Genomic DNA, 12,060 nt, shown 5'->3' on the forward strand with positions numbered 1-12,060 from the left:
GTGGCAATTTCCCCTAACTTTTAGGATTGACCATTCATTTAATGCGTTTAGTATGTGACTGGCAATGAGTAGGTGCTGGAGATCTACTTAGAGAACAAAGCCCCTACCTTTTTAAAAAAAATTTTTTAATTAATTAATTTATTCATTTATTTATCTTTGGATGCATTGGGTCTTCGCTGCTGCACGCGGGCTTTTGCTAGTTGTGATTGGGGGCTACTCTTTGTTGCGGTGTGCGAGCTTCTCATTGCAGTGGCTTCTCATTGCAGAGCATAGGCTCTAGGTGTGCGGGCTTCAGTTGTTGCAGCACTGGGCTCAGTGGCTGTGGCATGCGGGCTCTAGAGCACAGGCTCGGTAGTTGTGGCGCATGGGCTTAGTTGCTCCACGGCACGTGGGATCTTCCCGGATCAGGGATCGAACCTGTATACCCTGCATTGGCAGGTGAACTCCTAACCACCACGCCACCAGGAAAGTCCCAAAGCCTCTACCTTTTTTTTTTTTTTTTTTTTTTGCGGTACGTGGGCCTCTCACTGTTGTGGCCTCTCCCGTTGCAGAGCACAGGCTCCGGATGCGCAGGCTCAGTGGCCATGGCTCACGGGCCCAGCCACTCCGTGGCATGTGGGATCTTCTCGGACTGGGGCACAAACCCACGTCCCCTGCATCGGCAGGCGGACTCCCAACCACTGCACCACCAGGGAAGCCCCCAAAGCCCCTACCTTTAATCCTTGGGTTCTGACAGGAGTACAGCTTTGGTTACACTAACTGGTTTTGATATGCAGAATTCACTGCCATTCATTTCTAGTTTGTAATTTTAGTTTGATTCTCTTGAAGTTATACTTGGAGGTGGTTTTAGATTCCTAAATGGGCAGATTTCTTTCAGCTGCTCTTCTGTTAATTTCTACTCTTCAAAATTTACAACCTTTAAATGAAGATCTTCTCATAATAACTATACTTTACTACTGTTTTTCAGAATGAATTATCCTAACAAGTGGTTTTGAAGGCTTTGGATATTTGATACATTCATAAGGTCCTCCTCTCACATGAACTCCTTAACAGTAATACTGTTATTAATTAATGACAATAGTATTTATTGAGCATAGGCTTTATATAAAATATCTGACAATCTTCACATAAACTCTATTAGGTACATATAATTATCACTGCTTAAAAATAAGTAAACTGAAGAACACAGACATTGCATAATTTACCCAATGTTATACAGTCAGTAATTGCTGGAAGTGAGATCATGTTAAGTAAGGTATATGGCGAAAGGCACAGTCACAAAATGTTTTAATAGGGTCATTTTCTATTAGGAATTCTCAGAAGTTTAACATATTTTGAGTGGTAACAGGAGGCTCTTCTATATTCATATTAATTTTTTTTCAGTGTAAGATCTCTGATGCTTAGTAAACAGTGAGTGTGAGGCAAAAAGAATTCCTATGTTTATTGAATTTTCTTCTGGTATGAGTTACCTGATGTTCCATAATGGAGGTGACAAATGAAGGTTCTCTGACAATAATTATATTACATTATGCATTATCTAATATTGAGTCAGGCATGAATTCCACATAAAGGCTTTCCTACATCCCTAACATCAAGGCTTTCTAGCCAGTATGAATTCTGTAGTGTTCAATGAGCTGTGAGCCAAGAATAAAGGCCTGCCCACATTCTCTACATTCATAAGGTTTGATACCAGGATGAATTCTCTGATGTTCAGTAAGCTGTGAACTACGAATAAAGGCCATTCCACATTCCCTACATTGATAGGGTTTCTCACAAGTGTGAATCCGCTGATGATGAGTCAGTTGTGAAACACGAATAAAGGCTTTCCCACATTCCTTACATTCGTAGGGTTTGTCACCTGTATGAATTCTTTGATGCTGAATAAGGTACGAACTACGACTAAAGGCCTTCCCACAGTCTTTACACTCATAGGGTCTGTCACCTGTATGAACTCTCTGATGTCGTGTAAGCTGTGCGTGCTGTCTAAAGGCCTTCCCGCATTCTTTACATTCGTAGGGTTTCTCCCCAGAATGAATTCTTTGATGTCGAGTAACTTCTGAGCTATGAATAAAGCCCTTGCCACACTCCTTACATTCATAGGGTTTCTCCCCAGTATGAATCCTCTGATGCACAGTAAGCTGTGAATGCTGTCTAAAGGCTTTCCCACATTCTTTACACTGATAGGGTCTAGCACCTGTATGAATTCTCCGATGAACAGTAAGTTGTGAGCCGCGAATAAAAGCCTTGCCACAGTCTTTACATACGTAGGGTTTCTCACCTGTATGAGTTCTATGATGCAGAATAAGTTGTGAGTGCTGTCTAAAGGTCTTTCCACATTCTTTACATTCATAGGGTTTGACACCAGTATGAAGTCTCTGATGTAGAATAAGTTCTGAAGTACGACCAAAGGCCTTCCCACACTCCTTACAGTCATAAGGTTTCTCACCTGTATGAATTCTCTGATGTTGAACAAGGTGAGAGGTACGACTGAAGGCTTTCCCACATTCCTTACATTCAAAGGGCTTTTCACCCGTATGAGTTTTCTGATGTTGAATAAGGTGTGAGCCACGGCTAAATGCTTTCCCACATTCATTACATTCAATCAGTTTCTCACCAGTCTCATTGCTGGGATGTAGGGTGAGGGATGTATGATGCTCAAAAGTCGGCATGTTTCCATAGGTGATTTTCACTTGCTTGAAAGAGCACTCATGATTTACTTGTTGTTTTTCAAACTGGCTTTTGTATGCCCAGTCATCTCTAAAACTGGAGCCCTCAAAAGCACAGCACGTAAGGCTTTCCATCAGCTCCCAATCGAATGACTCTACTTCAAAGATATCTTTTTGTAGAAATTTATCACACCTGGACTCCAAGTCTGAAAAATAAAAAAAAAGTAAATACAACTTGTTCTCTTCTTCTAAGAGAAATTTAAGAATTCTACAGGAGACTAGAGAGACAAAATGAAAATAATAACTGTAATAGGTGAATTGCTTCTATAAGTCTCAAATATTGCTGTGCAATTTCTAAAAAGCACATGAAAGCACAAATATGATAAGAGCTCATATGGTGCCAGAAAGGGGCAAGAAAACAAATTAAGCCAGTGGTTCTCACGTTTGATAGAGATCAGAATCATCCAGGAAGCCTTGTAACAAAACAAATGTCCAAACAGCACCCCACACTGAATCAAAATCTACAGGAGTAGGGCCAAGACATGTGTATACATACATATCTACACATATTTTAAAAGTTATATATATATATTTTAATTGAAGATTCACATAATATAAAATTTCCCATTTTAAAGTGTACAATTCCATGGTTTGCAGTACATTCCCAGTGTCCTGCAATCATTGTCACTATCTTCTAATTCCAGAACATTCTCATCACCCCAAATGGAAACTCTGTGCTACAGACTCACAGACATAGAGGACAGACTTGTGGTTGCCAAGGGGGGGGGGGCGGGGGAGGGCTGGATTGGGAGTTTGGGACTAGAAGATGTAAACTATTATATATAGAATGCATCAACAACAAGGTCCTATTGTATAGCACAGCAAACCATATTCAATATCCGAAATTAAACCATAATGGAAAAGAATATGAAAAAGAATGTGTGTGTATATATATATATGTATATATGTGTGTGTGTATATATATATATATAATATATATGTAAATCACTTTGCTGTATAGCAGAAACTAACACAATATTGTAAATCAACTATACTTCAATTTAAAAAAAATAAACCCTGTGCCCATTAAGCAGCCACTCCCCATTCCTCATTCCTGCCAGCCCCTGGCAATCACTAATGGCAGAGAAACACTAATTCTGTCCCTGTGAATTTGCCTATTCAGGGCATTTCATACAAATAAGGCATCTATATTTTTAGCACTTTCTACCATATGATGCTGATGTCAGTCAAAATGAAAATGTCTGCTTAAACTTTTTCACAGCCTCCCCACTGCACTTAGAATAAATTCTAAATTCAATGCCATGGTTCACAGGTTCTTGGCAAAGCAGGTCCCTGCTTGTCTCTGTTGTCCTTCTGTTGCTCTATCTCCACCAAGGACAATGCATCTTCATATTGAATACTCTCCCCTTTCCTCCCTATGTAACAAACCACAGCCCTCCTTTGAGTATCTAGAATAAATGTAGGTCTTTTCCATCTTAGACCTCTCATCAGGTTCTTCTATCTATTGGGAATCCTGTCCTGGGCCCTTTGTATGGCTGCTTTTCTCTTTAGGTTTCAGATTAAAACTCATACTTTCAAAAAGCTCTCAGCCTGATAACCCTAAGCGTATACTTTGATTCTCTTTCCCACAACGTGTCCTATTGTCATAACACTTTCATCAGTTGTACTTAAGAGTTTCATTTACTTACTCATCTGTTGATTTGTTTTTTTACCTCCCCAAAGGCAGAAATGAAGCCTTTTTCACTAGCTGTTGTCACCAAATCCTAGCACATAGTAGCAATAACGGATTGCTTGATGAATAAATATTGGATTCTGGAGACAGACCAATGGAACTCAATAGAAAGGCCAGAAATAGACTAAAGTTTATATGGAAACTGAATTTATTATAAAGGTGGTATCTCAAAGGAGAAAAGAATAGTTTTTTTAATAAATAATGTTGGGATTAGTCATTTGGAAAAAGATAAAATTAGATCCATATGTTATACCACCGTATACCAGAATAAACTCTGAATACAATTTTAATGTTAGAAGAAAACAGAAACCATACAAAAACTGGAAGGGAATGTGGTAGATTACTTTATAATCTAGGTATAGGGAAACCTTCTAAATAATGACTCAAAATCCAAAAGCATCAAAAGACTGATAAATTCCATTATGTAAAGGTGAAAAACAAAACAAAAAACTTGCACACGAACAAAAAACACCAAAAGCAAAGTCAAAAGACAAGTGACAGAGAAAATATTTGAAACTTATATCATAGATAATGGGATGATCTTCACAATTTATAAAAGACTCTTAAAAATTAAGAAATGCCCTTGAAAAGTAACATAACAATTACCAGCTGATCCAGCAATTTCATTCCTAGGTATATACCCCAAAGAAGTGAAAACAGGGAGTCAAACAGATACTTGTACACCAAGGCTCAGAGCAGCATTATTCACAATAGCCAAAGACAGAAAGAACCCCAGTGTCCATCAACAGAGGAATGAATAAACAAAATTTGGTATATACATACAATGGAATGTTATTCAGTCTTAAAAAGGAATTAAATTCTGATAAATGAATGAACCTAAAACTACATATTGCATGACTACATTTACATGAGATACCTAGAATTGTCAAATTCATAGAGACAAAGTAGAAAAGATGTAACAAGGGGCAGGGCGGAGGGGAAAGTAGAGAGTTATTGTTTAATAGGTACAGAGTTTCTGTTTGGGATGATGAATAAGTTCTGGAAATGGATAGTGATAATGGCTGCACAACATTGTGAATATATATACAACCTGAAGGTGTTCCCAAATGGCCAAAGCTTTCCCAATAAGCAATTTGAACAGCAGAATAAACAATGATATGTTTGGACTATAACTCATAGAATACATAAATAAATAAATAGCCCATACTGATAGAAACGAATCTTTGAATAAATAGATGAATGGGAAAGGGAGTAGGGAGAGCCCTTCCTTACAGAAGAATTCCAATTAATAAATGCAGAAGCAATAAGGGACATAGAAAATCAACACAAGGCAACACTATTGTATTGTTACAGACAAGATCCACCAATGGATACTAAAACCAGTGGGCAAAATGAGGAGAAACAGCATATAGTTGCAAAGTATCTCCCTCCAAGATAATTACCACTTACAGTCACAAAGTACTAACTTTACAGGAGAGAAACATGAGAGACACCTTAACCAAGGTGATCAGGGTTAACACTACCAGTAAAAAGCCATATTAACATCAGGCAACCCCTGATATGATGCATAGAGAAGGACACAACATCACTTCTGTGGTATTCCTGTCAAAGAGGCATAATCTCAATCTAACTGTGAGAAAATATCAAGCAAACACAAGTGAGAGACATTCTCCAAAAGAGTACTCATCAAAAGGATCAAAGTCATGAAAGACAGAGCAATTGTCACAGATTGGAGGATACTAAGGAGACAAAACAACTTAATGCAATGTGGGATCCCAGACTGGATCCTGGTATAGAAGGAGGACATCAGGGGAAAAACTGATAAAATTCTAAGAAGATCTGTAGATTAGTTAATAGTATAACACCAATGTTAACTTCCTGATTTTGATAACTGTACTATGGTTACATAAAATGTTAACATTTGGAAGCTGAGTGAAGGGTATGTGGGAATTCTCTGTAATAATTTTGCAAATTTTCTATAAGTCTAATCTAGAATGATTTCAAAATATTTTTTTAAAAACTTTACTAAAAAGAAAAAAATTCTATTTCAGTCTTGAGGTGGGAAGAGAAACACAGGTTTAAGCACATTGCTTTCTTTTTTTTTGCGGTTCGCGGGCCTCTCACTGTTGTGGCCTCTCCCGTTGTGGAGCACAGGCTCTGGACACGCAGGCCCAGAGGCCATGGCTCACGGGCCCAGCCGCTCCGCGGCATGTGGGATCCTCTCGGACCAGGGCACGAACCCGTGTCCCTTGCATCGGCAGGTGGACTCTCAACCACTGCGCCACCAGGGAAGCCCCCAAGCACATTTCTTAGTCAAGTTAAAGACTATTCTATTACAAAGCAATAGGACGTACAACTTCAAAATTGCTTAAAGGTAGAAAGGGTAATAAAATGTGAGCAAGGGCTTCCCTAGTGGCGCAGTGGTTGAGAGTCTGCCTGCCGAAGCAGGGGACACGGGTTCGTGCCCCAGTCAGGGAAGATCCCACATGCTGCGGAGCAGCTGGGCCCGTGAGCCATGGCCACTGAGCCTGCACGTCCGGAGCCTGTGCTCTGCAACGGGAGGGGCCACAACAGTGAGAGGCCCGTGTATCGCAAAAAAAAAAAAAAAAAAAAAAGAAAGAAAAAAAAAATGTGAGCAAAACAGGAATAGCTAGAAATAAAGAGAATGAGGAACAGAAAATATAAGATAAAATGGGAGGAGTAAGAACAGACACATGAATGATCACAATAAATGAGAACAGATTAAATTCTATTAAAGTCAAGGACTCTCAAGATTGATTAAAAAAGGAAACTCTAATTCTGATTATAATGGACACACTTAAAATGGCAATAATTTTTAAAAAAGGATAAGCAAAGATACACCATAATTTTTTAAACTAACAAAAACAGGGCATTTTATACTAATATCAGAAAAAATAGAATTCAATGTTAAATGCCACTAAGTGGCAAAATGAAGGATGGACTGTACTGATAAAAATACAATTTGCAACAAGGATCTATATTTCATCTTTATAAAAATGTAATATGTAGTAGCAAAATATATAATACAATTAAGAGCTCTCAGAATTTGACAGTGGAAGTACAGAGAAAGTTAAAAGGACATACAGACTCTAAATCACATAATCAAAAGGGTTATAGTTAAGAGAGGTGAATGCCACATCCAAAGGACACTAGTTTTAAATATATGTGGAACATTTTCCAAAATTGGAACAACTTGACTTAATGACAACATTGGAAGAGAAAAGGCAGTGGAATGAGTTCTTCTTTGGGCTGAGAGAAGATTCTTGCCAACACAGAATTCCATACTCAGTGAAAATATCCTACAAGAAAAAAGGTAGAATAAAGACATTTTCCTGTGGTCAAAAGCTGACAGAATTTGTCAACAGCAGACCTACACAAAAGGAAATATTAAGGGTGTTCTTCAGATAGAGAAAAAATGATCCCAGATGAAAATAAATGACAACAATACAGAGAAGTCATGAGGTAGTAACATAACTAAGTATTCAAAGGCTCCATTTCTGTCCAGCAAGAGCCAGTTACAAATACTTACTAACATTTTTTTAGTGGTCACTATTGCCTGGCATTGTTCTGGGCATTTTCACACACTAACTCATAAAAAAGCCCCACTAACTACGTGAGGAAGGCACTTTTTTTTTTTTTTTGCGGTACGCGGGCCTCTCACTGTTGTGGCCTCTCCCGTTGCGGAGCACAGGCTCCGGACGCGCAGGCTCAGTGGCCATGGCTCACGGGCCTAGCTGCTCGGTGGCATGTGGGATCCTCCTGGACCGGGGCACGAACCCGTGTCCCCTGCATCGGCAGGTGGACTCTCAACCACTGCGCCACCAGGGAAGCCCCAGGAAGGCACTATTTTTAATCCCATTTTCAGAGGAGGAAACCGAAGCACAGAGCATTTAAGTAACTTACTTAAACTCACAGATCTAGTAAGTGGCAGGGCCAGGATTTGAACTCAGAAAACCTGATTCCAGGGACTTCCCTGGTGGTCCAGTGGTTAAGCATCCGCCTCCCAATGCAGGGGACGCAGGTTCAATCCCTGGTTGGGGAACTAAGATCCCACATGCTGCGTGGCAACTAAGCCCATGCACTGCAACTACTGAGCCCTCACACTCTGCAGCCCACACACCACAACTAGGGAGAAGCCTGAGCGCCATAACGAAAGATCCCACATGCTGCAACTAAGACCCGATGCAGCCAAATAAATTAAAAAAAAAAAGAAAGAAAATCTGATTCCAGAGTATTCCCTCAGCCACTACACATCCTTACCTCTCAAAAGTTAAGAGAATAAATGAATTGCTGAATTAGGTGAAGTGAAAAGCTGTTTTACGAAAATAAATACTTTTTAAGGAATGAAGACACTTGCAGAAAAAAGGATCCAAACTCCAGGTAAAATAGCTGCCACCGGAAAGGGGCACATTCCTTTTTGAAATGAGAAGAAAACATAAGAAAGAACAGAGAGGAATTAATGGGGATAAAGGCAAGGTTCCCTTGGAAGCTGATGCTGGCAAGGTCTTTGTTCTTCATGGCTTCACGTCTCAGGCTTTTATTCCTCAGTTTTTGGTAGGGCTTTGAGGGAGTTTCCTGACAATAACTCAAGTTACTGTTACGAGTTGACTCACCTGCTGAGCTATTATTCCCAGTGACCTCCCCCCATTGGATCAGCCCTCACTCACCTGGGCACCATGGTCCTGTCATATCATTTACAACCATCCAGGGTTCTTTCCCTTGCTCCAGTAAGGAGATGACATCGGGCTTAGAAAGGGAAAGTCCTGTTTATAGGAAAAGAAATGGGGCATGATCGTGCTGTTTCCAAATTCAAACCCAGTCTCTTGGTTGCTAAGGAAGAGAGGCAATTACATAAAGGAAGGTGTGAAGGTTGTCCAAAGGATGGGAAGGTGGAGGTGCCAATGGCACTACCCATTTCCACTTCAACAAAGCACAGAACAATTCCCTTGAAGACAGAGAGCAGAAACTTAGCCAGAAACGTGTAAGTCTTCCCAGAAATTCACCATGAAGAAACCAGAAATTTTATTCTCCATTTGCCCTCTCCCTCTCCCCAATCCATTCCTCGCTACTCTTGGCCCTGCTATGTGCCTAGCTGTGCCCCAGACAGCTTACCTGTAAGGACTGTATTACCCTGGTCCTATCATATCTCATTGGGTTTGGTAGATGGAAAGCATCAGTGGACAGGAAGACAGTTCAGGATATTTCTTATCCCTCTCGCACCCTCCTTTGACCCAGGAGTTCTGGAGGTAGCTACAGTGGCTACCAGCTGGCCCTTCTCCATGGCTCTAGCTCTCACTATCTTCCGGTGGCAGTGTTTCCTCTCTTTACCCCCTCCAGCCGAAGGTGGTAACAGCCTCCCACTGTTGTAGTCCCTGGGAGCCTCGTTTCCTGGCTGGTCCTGTATTATACAATGTCCTTACCTAGTGAGACCAAGTTACTGAAGTTCTCCAAAGTTACATCCTTGTACAAGTCCTTCTGGGCAGGTTCCAGGCACTTCCATTCTTCCTGAGAGAACTCTATGGCCACATCCCTAAATGTCACCAATCCCTGAAACAATAAACCCATGCACTACTAGTAAATGAAATGACTTTTAGTTTTTAAATTGATTACAAAAATTTTCAAAATACACAAAAGTACAGAGAATAGTATAATGAGCCCCCATGAATCCATCACTCTGCTTCAGTAACTTAACAAGACCTTGCAAATCTTGTTTTAGGTCTTCCTTTCCATTTTTTACCCCTGGTATATTTTGAGGCAAATCCCACATACCAAACATTATAGTATTTCACCCACAAATACTTTAGTATCTAACACATTAGGCTTTTTAAAAAAGGCATAATAACCAGAATATCACTATCACACTTAATAAAATTAACAATAATTTCCTAATAACCAGGTCAAGTTTCAGATTGCCCCAATTTTCTCAAAAGTGATTTTTGACAGTAGGTTTGTTCAAATCAGGATTCAAACAAAATCCACCCCTTGCAATTAGTTTATAGATTTCCTAAAGTCTCTCAAATCTCTTACAGCACCCACAGACCCTTTAAAAATTTTTATTGCTGTTTATTCATTAAACAAACATTTGAATCAGTAGCATTTCCCATATTCTGGATTTGGCTGATCATATCTTCATGGTATAGTTTAACATGTTTCTCTACTTCCATATTTTTTAGGGGACATAAATATGTCAGAGGTCGTACTGTGTACTTCCTATAGCATCCCCTTAGGAAGCACATAATGACTGGTTGTCTCATTTTTAGTGAGGTTGAAATTCATGCAGCTGGGGGAAACCCCAGGAGAAAAATTAAAGTGTGCCGAATTTGAGAATACTCCTAGCTGCAAAACCTCTCTGAAGAAAGGCATCTTCTACCAGCTCCCTAAGGACTACCACATATTAAATTAAACCAGCCAAGATAATTTCATGGGAAAAGATTAGTCTTTTTAACAAATAGTGCTGGAATAAGTAGATATCCATATGCAAAGAATGAAGTTGGACCCCACATCACACTATATATAAAAATGAACTCAAAATAATTGTAGACCTAAATGTAAAAGCTAAAACCATAAAACTCTCAGAAGAAAACATAGGAGTATATCTTCACAGCCTTGGTCAGGCAGGGGTTTCTTAGATATGGCACCAGACACAAAAAAGAAACAAAAAGAACAAGAAGATAAAATAAACTTCATCAAAATTTAAAGCTTTTGTTCTGCAAATAATTTCATCAAGAAAGTGAAATTCCAACCCACAAAACGGGGAGAAAATATGTGCAAATTGTTTATCTGATAAGGGACTTGAATCCAGAATATATAAAAACTCTCACAACTCAGTAATAAAAAAGACAACCTAATTATGAACCAGCCAAAGAATTTGAAGAGATTTCTCCAAAGAAAATATACAAATGGCCAATAAGCACATGAAAAGATGTTCAACATCACTAATCATTAGGGAAATGCAAATCAAAACCACAATAAGATGCCATTTCACATCCACTGGGGTGGCTATTATGAAAACAAAACAAAACAAAAAACAAAACTCCCAAAAAACACATATTGGTGAAGATGTGGAGAAACTGGAACTCTCTTACGTTGCTGGTAGGAATGTAAAATGGGGTAGCCACTTTGGAAAACAGTTTTGACAGTTCCTCAAAATGTTAAACACAGGGTTAACATGTTACCCAGAAATTCCACTCCTAAGTATACAGAAATGAAAACATGTCTACCTAAAAACATTGGTATATACCAATGCTTATAGCAGCATTATTCATGATAGCCAAAAAGTAGAAGCAACTCAAATGTCCACAGACTGATGAATTGCTGAACCAAATGTGGTCTATACATATCCATGGAATATTGTTTGGTATAAAAATGAACAAAATACTGATACATGCTACATCACGGAAGCTTGAAAACATTATGTTAAGTGAAAAAAGTCACACACAAAAGATCAAATATTCAATGATTCCACTTATATTAAAAGTCCAGAAAAGGCAATTCCATAGAGACAAAGTAAATTAGTGGTTGCCAGGGGATGAGGAGGGGAATTTGGGAGTGACGGCTAATGCAAACAGGATTTTTTTTGGCAGTGATGTAAATGTTTTAAAATGGTTTGTGCTGATGGTTGCACAGCTCTGCAAATATACTAGAAAAGCACTGAACTAT

The 12,060-nt window shown here is 39.2% G+C and overlaps 1 protein-coding gene across 1 annotated transcript in view; it reads right to left on the reverse strand.

Annotated features, from left to right (window-relative positions):
- Nucleotides 1-205: 205 nt before the first annotated feature.
- The window catches only part of ZNF565 (zinc finger protein 565), a 32,680-nt gene continuing 20,825 nt past the window's right edge, over nt 206-12,060 (reverse strand). Inside the window, exons 4-6 of the mRNA XM_082862950.1 lie at nt 9,822-9,948; nt 9,069-9,164; nt 206-2,872 (exon numbers count right to left, since the gene is read on the reverse strand). Coding sequence (XP_082719076.1) covers nt 1,602-2,872; nt 9,069-9,164; nt 9,822-9,948 — 1,494 coding nt within the window. The 3' untranslated portion in view covers nt 206-1,601. The remainder of the gene's footprint in view (nt 2,873-9,068; nt 9,165-9,821; nt 9,949-12,060) is intronic.

This window comes from Leucopleurus acutus, assembly GCF_964270905.1.
Source record: "Leucopleurus acutus genome assembly, chromosome: 20".
Lineage (NCBI taxonomy): Eukaryota > Metazoa > Chordata > Mammalia > Artiodactyla > Delphinidae > Leucopleurus > Leucopleurus acutus.